Below are 13,377 nucleotides of genomic sequence, written 5' to 3'. Positions count from 1 at the left end.
ATAACCAATGTGGGATCTAGACCAGGTGTATCCTATTTACATCTGTTTAACACAAATCCCATTAAGCAGAGGCCAAATATTTTGGATCAAAACTATATTCCTAATGATCTTACCCTAAAAGTAACTGTAGCACTGCATATATTCTTTCTTGAGAGGCAAAGAACTATGCAAGCTTTCCCTAATCTAATCCTCTAGAGATGTTGCACTATAAGAGCTGGCATCACCAGCCAACAGAGAAGAAACTAATGTTTTATCCCATTGAATTGTGTTGATGCTATACCTCAGAAGCCCATGAGGCTGGTCCCCGAGGTACCCAGATCTGGCCTACGGAGCTGCTCTGGAAAAGTGAAGGACCAGCCCGCAGTGTCTCTGCCAGCAAAAATGGATCACAAGAGGGCAGCACATGGCCCTCCCAGGTTCTGTTTTTGACTGGGATGGCTTCCTGTAGCCCTCTGACAGTGAAAATGGAGCCTTATTTTCTGCACCATGGAAATTATAGTGTAAGCCCATAAATTCCCATGAATTAGCAGTCTTTCCTTAACTTTGTGAAAAAGAGATAATCCTAATTTCACTCATTTTATATAATCTCCCCTTCGCTGCTGTCTTCACCAATCTCAATTTTAAGTAAGACTTCCAATTACTTAAAGTTTGCCCACTCAGTTCTAAAACAGGAAGACCCATTACTCATTCTGCTATGATTAAGCTAAGGAAACTTTGAGTAAAATCCTATCTTAATCCTTCCTAAAAGAAAGTGTGGTTCCTATATGTTTTGATAGGATTTTTTAATAAATACCAGTAAACTGCACATTAAATTTTGAACATGTTGGATATGTGCAAGGAGTTAGAAGCATTTTATAGAACTTGAGCAAATTAATCTGGGTAAATAAGTAACCCTCTGTGTAGCAGACATACAAACTTTGTGTTGTGGTTCGCCGGCAGCCGGTGCAGATGGCAGCGGAATCAGACAGTGAGGAAGAAAGGAAACCAGTCAGGGAGTATGGAAAGGACTTGGACGAGGATCCTGCATCCTATGCAGGGATGGGGCCAGGACCATCTGGGAGTGGGGTGCTGCCTTCGGAGCCTTTGGTGTCTGGCAACAGCAAAGCAGAGGACCTAGGGGAGCCTGTTCTGTGTGTGTGTGTGTGTGTGTGTGTGTGTGTGTGTGTGTGTGTGTATAGAGCTTCTAGAAGGCAATAGCAGCTGAAACAGAAGGGGCAACTCAGGAGTAAGGCTGGGAGGTGATTGCCCCTCCCATAAGAGATAAAAGTCAGACCTCCAATGAAGACATCTTTGCAGGAAGCAAAGTAGTTTGATAGATTCCGAGTCCTCCTTGAAACTCTGTGTATTCTGCTTAAGTTTTTTCTGGTACTTTGGTTGGTTTCTGTTATAATTATTTGGATACTTCTATTTTTGGCAACATTCCATAGCACTGAAAGGCTGTGCTTATCTTGGGGAACTATTTATAATTAGTTCTGCCTGGGAATGAAAGTAATTGCCAGCGTTGCAATAAAATAGGTTTCGCTTTTAAAACAAGTTTGTGTTTAATTCCATTTGATGAAGCCTGGGTCAGAACACTTTGCTTGAAATAATGCCTGTGGATAGGGAAGTAATAATCTTCATTCCCACAATACCTACCATTTTTTAAAGCCAAGATTCAACAGTTTTTATAATTTAAAAGGAATTACAACTTATTCTGATTCCATAGAAATATTTATTTGTAGCAATACTAAGAAAACATTAATCTACAATGAAACTATGCCCCATTGCTTCAGCTTTTATTAATGCAGAGAACTACATTGTCAAAATATTTATGGAGATTCTCAGTCCTCCAGGTTTGAGTCATTCAGGTTTGAAAAAAGTACCTTTGGGAGTACATTGTCAAAAGGCAGCAACTCACATCCGATTATTCTTTTATTGGAAAACAGTAATGTATAATTAAGTTATCCTACGAACAGAATCTTTTTTGCTCAGAACAATGCACCACATGATTAGTTATATGCTTATAACCCAACTAAGTAAATTCCCTGTGAATTGATTTTCACTGATCTCATCAACATTTACTTTCCAGTAAGTCTGGAATTATAGCCACTGGCTGTGACATCAAGCTTACATATTGGCTTTGTCTGTTGTCCTCTATAAAGCTTTCTTTAAAAGAGAGACAACCAATATTACACTGTGACCTTATATTAATCCAAAAGAAAACCTCAATTGACTTGGTCTCTGGAATGTGAATATAGGATTACAACTGTATTGTCTTAATGGAGACCAAGACCTATTGTGCAACAGGTGTTTTAAATTAATCTCCACCAAATACAGGCAATAACAGAAAAATAAACCTCACCTCTCACATCAGGAGAGAATCGAGCTGAATGGCGGGATACAAAAAGTTTAAGTTCTTGATCCAAGTTGCATTCAATGAGGTTTGTGTCCCATGATCGGATACCTAGATGTTAAAACAAAATAAACATGTAGTCAGGGATAAGTACAGAAATATTAATTACTATTGTTAGCTTTTTTTTCTGTTTACCTCCAGGAGCTCAAGGTAGAAATCTTAGCATTCCTTCTTCCAATTTCCTCTCAAGGTAGGTTAGGCTGATAGAATGACCCAAAGTTAATTGGCTTGGAGTGGAGCTAGAGTCCTCTCTTTCCCTCCCTCCCTCCCTCCCTCCTTCTCTCCTCTCTCTCAGAATGGGATAACTTGCCACAGTCAACTCACTGTGGCCAACTTGCCATAGCCAAGTCATCATGGCCCACTCGCTACAGCCAACTCACCATGGCTCACTGCAGAACAACTCACCATAGCCAACTCATCATGGGATAACTTGCTGCGGGACAATTTAACAATTCTATTTAATTATTCAAAATAAATAAAAAAATATTTTCATTTTTTGCCATTCACATTTCATTCTGTCGCTCCATTTTCATCCTTTCTTCAATGACTGTATTCTACTATTTCTTTCATATTAGTGTAACTCTTTCCTGCAGCGAGTTGTCCTGTGGTGAGTTGACTGCAGCAAGTTGGCCATGGCAAGTTGGGTTCAGCGAGTTGGCCATGGTGAATTGTCATAACGCTCTCTCTCGCGCTCTCCCTCCCTCCTCTGTCTCTGCACTTTGCTGGAGGCACCTAGAGTTTCTGTGATGTTTTTTATGCTTTGTACTGTTTCGGTTCTGGTTTGTAAGCAACCTAGCATTATAGTGCATAAGATGGACAACTATACGAGTCTTTTTAATAATTCAATTCAATGGTTTAAATATGGAGTTTTAATGCGAATCCCACAATCTAGTGCAACATTTTACTTACTCTCAGATTATCTTTACATATGGATAATTTAGATTTTACTTTTTAAAATAAACATGTCAATTCTCTACTCCAAACATGTCATGTTTTTAAAATCAGTTTTCTTCCTCCCCTTACCAGGCTCAGTCCTTTATCTCACAGACTCTCTAATATATCTTTAGTTCTTTAGTTACTGACTTTATTTAGCATTCTATTCCCAGCAAGGCTAGACTGTTTTACTTGTTTTATTAGGGAGCAAGTTTATAGGATGGTATTGTGGCATTTACAAAAGGATGATGTAGCTAACCAATTTGCAACATGCTATAAAAACATTGGACTAATTGTTTTATGCTACTTGTAAAAACACTTTCTCTAAATCATTATGCTATAAATATTTATGAATTCATGTATGTATTTGTAAACTAGGATTCCTTCTCCCTACAGAAGCACTCAACCACGTTACAAAAGGTAACAAAAATTAAAATAATATGTCATTACAATCATAGAAAATCCATCACTATAACAATTACGAGCAGACAAAGAAAAATGAAACAAATCTCTCCAGAAATAAAAATGAGTGAAAGAACAACTGAGTGAAGAAAGACTTTGCTGACATAAATATTGGAGGGGTGGTGGCAGCGGCAAGATAAATATGGGAATCTCTTTGAGGTTAAGACAAGCACTTTGCTAACAGTGATCAGGACTGTATCCCAGAAAAGGCCCTCATTAGTGTGCTGCTCAGATTTATGTACCCAGCTTATACATACAGTGTACGCCAACACTTTTTGTGCAGATGTGTTTACTTGGAATTTTAAAAACATGTTGTGATCCTGCCCAATTACCAAACAGCTACCCCGGGAGACATTGCCTGTTACAACGCACCACTGATCGGAATGCTACCTGCCACCTTCTCCATAAAATGCTCCTACCTGGTTAATTTTGCCCTTTTTGTGCTAAGTAGCCACAGTTCCAAATGAAATTCCAAATGAACTATAACACATAAAGACAAGAAACATATAGGGTTCTGGCAGCTAGCCTTCCATACATCACTACTGTTATCTCTTATGGCCTTCCACCATAACTGTATTCTGTTTGAAGGAGGTAGGCAATGTAATATTTCCTAAGCATAGTGCCTGACACTAATCCTTTTCATCTCTCACCATTGTCTCAAACCAGGGATACCCAAACCAACTGGGCCGTGCAAACAGTGGGCATGTGTGCAGAGTTCCACTTGTACATGGGCAAGATAAGGTTGTGTGTGCAAAACATATTTGCCCCACACCACCTGCCACTGCTGGTCTACAGAGCAAGGAAGGTTGAGGACCACTTTCTTAAAGGATTCCATCTACTTTCACCCATAGAAAAATCCAGCTCTATGAAACGCTTTTGTCTGGTCTGAACAAACTGTCCTATCAGGGAATACTGCTTTCTTCTCATTTAACCTCACATTTGTCTTGAATCACCTCATTAATCTCTATCACATCTGTACAATGAGTGTTAACTTTATGGCAGCCTTTCACAAACCATCAACTTTTGATCTATCTAACCATAAGTTTGGGAATGTATTCATTCTTGGATTCTACCAACCCGCTTTCTTTGCCCAGCAGCTTAGACAATATACATAGATTTTTGTCCTCCATTTCCCCCCCCAGAACTACCTTTTCAATTAGGCTGAATTAAGAGAGTTATAAGATGTAGATGTTATTTTGCTTTCTACCATATGGTTAAAATGCATAATACCCAAGGCCAGCTATGTCATTTAAGTACATAAGGTAGAAAAAGCCACAGGTTCTTTCCCCATATCTACAGTAACCATAATATAATCAATTAAATAGACATTTACATGACCGACATAAACTTTGTTGCCTGTTTTATTCTGCCCAAAGGTACAATTATTTTGCTCACACCCTTTAGCCCAGGCATGTGAAACTCAAGGCCCGGAGGCCAGATCTGGCCCGTGGAATGCTTAGATCTGGCCCCCAGGGCTGCCCTGGAAACAGTGAAGGACAAACCCATGGTACCTCTGCCAGCAAAAACAGAGCTTGAGGGGCCCACCCGCGGCCCACCCAAGCCCCGTTTTCGCTGGCAGAGGGTTGCAGGAGGCTGTCGCAGCTGAAAAAGAGCTCAGGAGACCATTTTTGCTGGCAGAGTACTCAGGCCACTATAGGTGCCCCCAACACGAGTGATATTGAGCTGGCTATGCCACGCCCCTCCCCCCCAAGATCAAATTGAGTTTGATACCCCTGCTTTAGTTTGTGTCAACTACAGCTGTATCCAGCACACATTACTGAGCAGATTTGCTGTATACTAATAAATCTAGCAATACTACGGGTTCCTAGCTTACTATCAGCAAGGCCTGGCATAAGGGAAATTAAATATGGGAGGCCAGCCAAGATGATACATCGATGCTTCCTTGTAAAGTCTTGAAAAATTTGAGTTTACATTTTTATATAAGTAGCAGTAAACTTAATTCAATGTGTTACACTGAAACATTTTCCAGCAAGGTATTATAAATTTAAAAGCTATCATTTATTTATATGACACACAGGTTCAAAGTATTAAATGCATGCAATCATCTTAGATAATTTTTAAAATAATAAATGCAAATAGCAATAGCACTTAGACTTATATACCGCTTTACAGTGCTTTACAGGCCTCTCTAAGTGGTTTACAGAGTCAGTATATTGCCCCCAACAATCTGGGTCCTCATTTTACCCACCTCCGAAGGATGGAAGGCTGAGTCAATCTTGAGCCTGCTGGGATATGAACAGCCAATAGTCAGCACAAGCGGCCTGCAGTATAGCACTCTAACCATTGCGCCTGGAAGCAAGTCCTAATTATTGAATTAATTTTTTAAAAGGTCACCTTCTTCCTCCCTCCCCATCTGTTCTATTGGCTCGGTCAATAAGACAATATGAATTCTTCTACAAACCTGTATGCACGTAACATTTTATAGCTTTGTACACTGTACCTGAACAGCAGGTGTCAGCTAATTAAAGGAAGCAGCAACCACAACAGTGCAGTAATATCAGAAGGATGGGGCTGTTCAGTATTTCTCTGGTGGGATTATATTTGGCCTTTGGGTGGACTGGGGTGGGAGATGGGGACGAACCTCCCAATGTGGTTAAGATAGGACAAAAATTGAGTTTTACCTCACTGGATTGAAATTGACTAAATAACTTAAATTACAAAGTATAAGATTGCTCTCCAATTTTTTCCCTTATTTAAAATCAATTTTGATGTTAACTTTGGAAAGGCTTTGAGGACCAATTGCAAGGATTTTGGGAGTCCCAGGAGAGCCCTGCAAGAGGAGTTTCAATGAGATCAGAAAATAACCACTGCTTTTCAGGATCTGTAATGGGCAAAAAAAAAACCTTGAAGTACAGGTAGAAGACCTGTAACCAAGACAATAGTTAGATAAAATAAATTTGAGTCCAACCCAATCTGTAATCCAAGTAAACGTCTGGGACAAAACCCTCCCTAGTTTTCCTGAAAATAAAGGGAGGGAGGAAAAAGGAAGTGCATTCAGACTTGTAAGATTCTGTTACTATAACCTTACAATAAAAGTAGTACTAGTTGATGTGATTTTAGTTCCTAGTCTGGTCTACCTTGGAGGGCTGACAACATGCTTAGTAAAGCATTCTCCATATTTTGGGATTGAGATAGATGTAAACAGATTAATCTGTTATTAGAATTGGTTATACAAATGGGCCTAGAAAATTAGGCAAACCTGTTAGAAATTCTGGGTAAAGAGAATTTTAAATTCAAAAGTTTAATTTCATCTCAATAATTTAATATTTGAAATACTAATTACTTTAAACTGTAGTGGAATACAACAGCTCCAAAAGTGTTTTGGTATTGGTAATAGTAACTTTCATACAGCATGTTCTTTCTGCCTTTTAGACAGTTTTTTTAATAATATGATTTCGTATTACAATGGAATGTATTAACAGAATAAAAGAGTTGGAAGAGATCTTGGAAGTCTTCTAGTCTAACCCCCTGCTTAAGCTGGAAACCCTATACCATTTAGACAAATGGTTGTCCAGTCTCTTCTTAAAAGCCTCCAGTTTCTTCGGGTATTTTCCCATGTCTTTATAGTTGTGCTTTTAAAGTTATAGAGGCAGAATCTCATCTGCCATCATCAGGCTTGTGTGTATTGAGTTCAGGGGATAATTACACATACACACACAGACACATCTCTCTCTCTCTCTCTCTCTCTCTCTCTCTCTCTCTCTCTCTCTCTCTCTCTCTGTGTGTGTGTGTGTATGTGTGTGTGTAATTCTTTAACTGGGTTGTAGATTTCATCATCTAATCTAAATGTAATGGTTAAGTGAAGTTTGGAAAAACTGTGACAAACAGATTTATTGACAGATTTATTGTCAGACTCTATTTCAACAATGATCCTGTAAGACTATTTCCAAAAAAATTGGGCAATGTCATGAATGGATATAAATAAATCCAATTATAAGCTTGTCTACTGGTAGAACAATGTTTAGTCTGCCCTGTTATATCTGCTCCAATCACTAGGCATCATCTCTCTGAAGAAGCAATTTGGAGGCTGGAAGAGTTCAGAGGTGAGAAGACGAAATCCTGTCATTCGAGTAAAAGACCAGTTCCATGACACCAGATGGAGATAACACCTATTGAGCTAGAACTGTTTAAGGTGTGAGATTACTGTATGAATTACAGAGCATTCGAATTCCCAACACAGCAAAAACATAAGAGTGTGCTAAATTAAAACATCAACAGTTTTCAGTGCTTCAGCAGCATATCTGCTGAGTTGCTAATCTCGTTTTTGTTTTATTTCAACAAAATGAAAATATTTTATAAATAAATGTTCAATAAAATAATTAAACCATGTTCATGCTTTCTAGAAATTATTTCATTCTAATTGCTTCCAGAACTATTAAAAATACATCAGGTTGGCTTACTTTTTAAAAAATTTAAGCCAGTGAAATTAAATAATATTTTAATCTGCTGAGTGCACTGAGTACACAATTTTGGAAGTGTGCCTTTTTGAAAATTTCCTAAGGGTAATCCATATTATTGTGTTAAATCAATCAGTTTGCTTTTATCCTGCTTTTAATGGAACTCTTTGAAATTCAATAATGTCAAAAAAAGTCCAAAGAGTGATTTCTTCTTCGGTTTTCTCCACTTCAACTGTGACATCATTAGTAAATCTCTGCCAAATTTCCACAAAAGGTTTGACTTGACAGAAAGCAACTTCTGCCTTGATTAGGAATGTAGGACATCATTCTACATACTGTCAGCATTTATTATCTACCGTGACATGCAATACTTTCTGTTGGAAGATCTTCCCATTGACCCAGAATTTCTTACATCCAATAGTGCATGTATCATATTTTAAAAACTTTTTCTCCTGTTTGACTACAAATCTTTGACTAGTATAAAATTAGGCTGATCTAAATTGTACAGAGTGTTTAAAAACTATTTGGACTATTTGGAGGACATCTGATTAATAGTTTTTCTATAAGATATACAGAAAATTCTTCTGACCTACCGTGTTTCTCATATAATAAGGCCGGGTCTTTTTTTTTTTGAGCCCCGAAAAAATGGCTAGGCTGTCTTTTCGGAGGTGACTTAATTCCCCCCTCCTTGCATCTTTGGGCAGGCGGGCGGGCAGCGACGGCTTGGATGTTGACCTCGGCGTTGGTGGGGCACTTCGTATCGGGGTCAACACAGGCAGCACCATATCCAGGTGTGCAACAAAAGTACTTCCTAACGGCAAGCCCCCCCACCATTTCGCATGTTTTAATATAGGCCTTAATTTGGGGGGAGGGGCTTAATTTCATTTCATGCCTATAAAACATGCTGGGACTTCCTATTGGGGGAGGCCATATTGTTGGAGAAACAGGGTACTACAGTTATTATATTAGGATATACAGGTTTGCTATGTTTTGAATCTTATTTTTCTTAATCTTAATACATTTCACATCATTTCCAGGTATACAAAGAATATGTAAGTGTTCATATTTTATGGGATCTAGTTAACAAACATTGTTTCAGAATGAGAAACATATGGATAATATATTCTGGATCATTCACACAAATATGACAGAACTGAAATATTTTCAATTTTTATGTTATATGAACATTCATTCTGGTAAATGAAAGATTTAGCTGGACATTTCTGAAAGATTGCTTTGTATCAAATCTTAAAATCCTTAGCTATCACGTTTGAGAACACTAAGTTAGGAAGATGTTATTGAGCATTTGGTAATCAAATTCAGTTATTTTTAGAATACTGGCTTTTGCAAGAATTATTTTTAAAAACAATAGATATACATCATAAGTTCTCAAAAAGCAAGCCTTGTTTGAAATTAAATATGGAAGCCTATTAAAGATCCACTGTTAAATCAGTCTGCACAAAAGAGCTCTGTGAGTCAGCATTTCTCACACAATTATCACACAGGATTCTACACTAAAAAGTAGAAAAGTTGGTCTTATATATTAACATGAGTGATTACTAAAATGAAAGGAATTTTTCATTTTACTGAAAGGAATTTTTATTTCCCTTCTAAAAAATAAAAATAGGTCTGTCAATCATTTCTGTCAGTTCAGGTCTTATCAGCAATCTGGGCAGACTTACAATTGTTAGATTTTCCATAGGTTTTAAAGTATTGGGATGGGTGGGGTGAGGAATGGACATATGGAAATAAATATTGTAGTTGATTTTCTATAATTATTAAATAGCTATCATCTCTAAATCTCATTTGGTAATATTAAAAAAAAACATTTTTCAATTCATTCAAGATAATCCTTTACTACGTCATCCATAGATGATGGGCTCTCAGATTTCTCTGCAGTGATTCATATTAATTGAGCACTTTCCAGGGTGGTGTCCAAGGGCCAAAACTAAGAGTGCAGATTCATGAAACCAGGAAGGCCCTGCTGCAAAAGCCTTGTTCAACTAGACATTAATCAAGCTGCTGTTTATTTTAACAAAGAAATCTCTAGACTTTTCTAATCAAGGTTTAAACGACTGACATGGGCAAATCCCCCAAATGTTTATAGGTGTTATCATTTTGTATTCAGAATCCAGTATCAGGAATGCTACAATTGAACTATGCAATAAAAAAACAAAAAACAAAAACCAAACAAAAATCAATATAGGAATTTTGTTTCTTTTTCTTGAAGCAAAAACTGACATCAAATGCCTTAATCTTATTAAATTATTAATCAAAATGCAACAAATTCAGACTTAATCTAAAACTTTTAGGTATAGCTAGAAAGAAAATGATCAAAGATTATTTCCAGCAACTTTTGGTATGATTACAGAAAGAGTTATCAATGCAAATTTACTAGAATACAAAATCAAGAACAAATCCCAAAGTAATTATGAACCACACCTAAATGTAGCCAAGGGTTCCTGACAATGGCTGAAATCCTTTGCTTTCCTTTTCTAAGGAAAGAATAATCAAAGGGAAATTTGCCTCGGTTATGAATATAACCAGCTTTGATATTCAAAAATACGTATCATTTTGCTTTTCTTAAATTTACAGTACTGCGACTTTTGAAAGAAACTGTAATAATCTGTATCCAAGCAACAGTAAGATAGAACAAATAAAGTGTTCCTTACTCTACAATTATAATTTCTGCATGTTGTCTTGAAAAAAAAATATTTCTACTGTGCTCAGAAAGCGTGAGGGGGGAAAAATTCCACATCACTTATGGCCGAAAGTTAGAAACAAAAGAAGCTGCTGTATTTCTGTTCAGAAGTGGCATATTTTGCAGCCCGAGAGCTTTCTAAAGCCCTTTCTCCTCAATTTTCAGGGAGCAACTGGATCCTAAATCTAATTCTCTTTTTCTCCTTGACTGTATAAACGCCCTTTGTCAGCTATGGGCTGCCATAGGGACCGCACTGCGGACTGCACCACGCCCACCACACCGCCTGGTATCTCTGGGCAGACTCTCTAGCAGCAGCATAGAGAGGTGGGAGGAAAAAGAAAAAAAGAAAAAGAAAAAGGAGACACTGTTGCTGGCAAGCAAAGACTGGAACGACCTTTGCTCTGTGCTAGAATGGGGGGTGGGATGGATGTGTGTGAATGATGACAATAGGGAGGGCAGGAATGACTCACAGAAGGAAAAAGTAAAACTCAAGATCAACTGCACCCTCCTTCCTTGTGCCTCTTGGTGCAGCAAAAATGCCAAAGTCAACTGCAGATCTTTCTGTGGAAAGGCAAAATACTCCCAACACCCCACATATATGCCCCTTTCAGAAGCGGAGGCATCCTTATACATCTCCAGGAAATGTATTTCATCTAGTAAAAAACCCTCCCAAGATCTCATTTCCTTCTGCTTCCTGTCCTACATCTCTGGAAATATGGATGAATTGCCATATCCCCAGAGAACAAGGTTTTCCTAAGAATGAGGAGGGGATCAACTCTTAACCTCCTTGTTGTTCGAAGTCAGCTATGGTTAAAAGAAAAACAACAACAACAAAGCCATCAATTACAAGGGTGCCATGTCTTCCTCTCTCATCAGGCAAGAACTGCTGCCTCCACACCCTTCAGTGCCTCCCTGCAGCTTCTTTCTTTCTTCTCTGCACAGGGCACGCCTAGAAGTGTGAATCTCTCTGGAAAATGGGACCGAGATTGGGGGGGGGGGGTTTAAATATTGACACGGCTGGCTACAGTAGCACTGCACTTCTAGAGAGAGAATCCTCACCCCTCCTAACACAAGCATCCACATAGAGAAAAGAGGGGAAGGGGCGGGAGAGAGAGAGAGAGAGAGAAGGGAGTGGTTGCATCAGATTTTCCTTTTTGGGATCTCCACTGGGCTGGAACCAGGAGATCAGCCCAAGTAGTCCCCGAGAATTGCACCATAAACAGGCAAGGAACAGAAGTTCCGATGGGAACGGAGGGGGCGGCGGGTACCAAGGTCGTAGGCAGAATCACAGCTCGGGTAACTGCAGCGAATCTCTCTCTCTCTCTTTCCACCACAAGAGACGGTGGCAGCAAGGACTTTTGTGCAACCTGTAGGGCGCCTCTGATCTCTTCCCTTTCCCCTCGGCCAAGCCAGCGCTCCTGGGGGGGGTGGGGGGGACAGGGAAGGGAGGGGGAAACGAAGTCCCCCCTTCCCGAAAATCCTGCAGGAGAGAAGGAAGAGAGGAGAAACTGGACGGGAGGTACTAGTAGGGCAACGCCGCCGCCTTACCTCGCTCTATATTGCTTATGGCTCTTCTCAGATGCTCCTCGGTGACCAGCTCGCCCACCACGACCAGCAGATAAAATTTGCTGTCGAGAAAACGGTGCGACAGGCTCGGCGAAGGGGGCACCGCGCTGGGAAGGCTACAAGACGGCTCCGACTCGGGTTCCAGCACCACCGTCGCCATCCTGGCAAGCCCGTCGTCGCCGCCGCCTCCTCCCTCCTGGTCCTCCTCCTCCTCCTCCCTCCTTCGCAGCGCCTTCCCTCGCCTCTTCTCTCGAGGCGACGGCGGAGGAAAGACGGGAGGCGACGAAAGGGTTTAATTCCAAAGGCGCCTCCCTCTGCGGGGGGGGTGAGAAGAAGAAGCGCGCCGAGAGGCACCGCCGCGCTCCAGGCAGCTGGGAGAGTGAGGGAGGGCGGGGAGGCGGCGGGTTTTTATACCGAGACAGTGCGGGGCTGGGACCTGGCCAGAAGGCGGAGGGAGGAGGCGGCGGCGGCGGCGGCGGCTGAGGACGAACAGGCGGGGTGGGGGAGACCCGGCACAGCCACGCGCTGCTGCTACCGCCGCCGCCGCTTTGCCAACAGGCAGCTGATGTCATTTGCAGCAAATCATTCCCACCGCTGCCTCCGGAAGGAGGAAGGATGAGGTGAACCAGCCATGCTCAGAAAAAAAAACATTTCGCCAGGAATGAGGATGGGGCCTGTTTGGACTGCCCGGGCCCCACCCGAACTTCCCCTGACCCCCAAGGATGATTCTTTCGGGTCATGTTCAACATCTTAATCCAGAAAATAAGGATTAGGGTGTCCCGCGGAGGAGGCACAGCCACACGGAGGACACACAGGACACAGGCGGCCAAGAAAAGTCCAAGCAAAGACTAATATTTGCCCGTGGCGATTGCCAAAGACAAGGCAAAAGCCTCACTTTCACATTT

At 40.5% G+C, this 13,377-nt stretch overlaps 1 protein-coding gene across 1 annotated transcript in view; it reads right to left on the bottom strand.

Annotated features, from left to right (window-relative positions):
* MAP1B (microtubule associated protein 1B) overlaps nucleotides 1-13,028 on the bottom strand; it is a 52,594-nt gene extending 39,566 nt beyond the window's left edge. The window contains exons 1-2 of the mRNA XM_026670646.2: nucleotides 12,455-13,028; nucleotides 2,342-2,443 (exon numbers count right to left, since the gene is read on the bottom strand). Coding sequence (XP_026526431.2) covers nucleotides 2,342-2,443; nucleotides 12,455-12,632 — 280 coding nt within the window. The 5' untranslated portion in view covers nucleotides 12,633-13,028. The remainder of the gene's footprint in view (nucleotides 1-2,341; nucleotides 2,444-12,454) is intronic.
* Nucleotides 13,029-13,377: the final 349 nt, after the last annotated feature.

Source organism: Notechis scutatus, chromosome 2 (assembly GCF_049901735.1).
Source record: "Notechis scutatus isolate UNSWTSFEM ecotype Mainland chromosome 2, rNotScu1.2, whole genome shotgun sequence".
NCBI classification, from domain to species: Eukaryota; Metazoa; Chordata; class Lepidosauria; order Squamata; family Elapidae; genus Notechis; species Notechis scutatus.
Note: the sequence above shows the minus strand (reverse complement) of the source record. Positions and strands in the feature narration are given on the sequence as shown.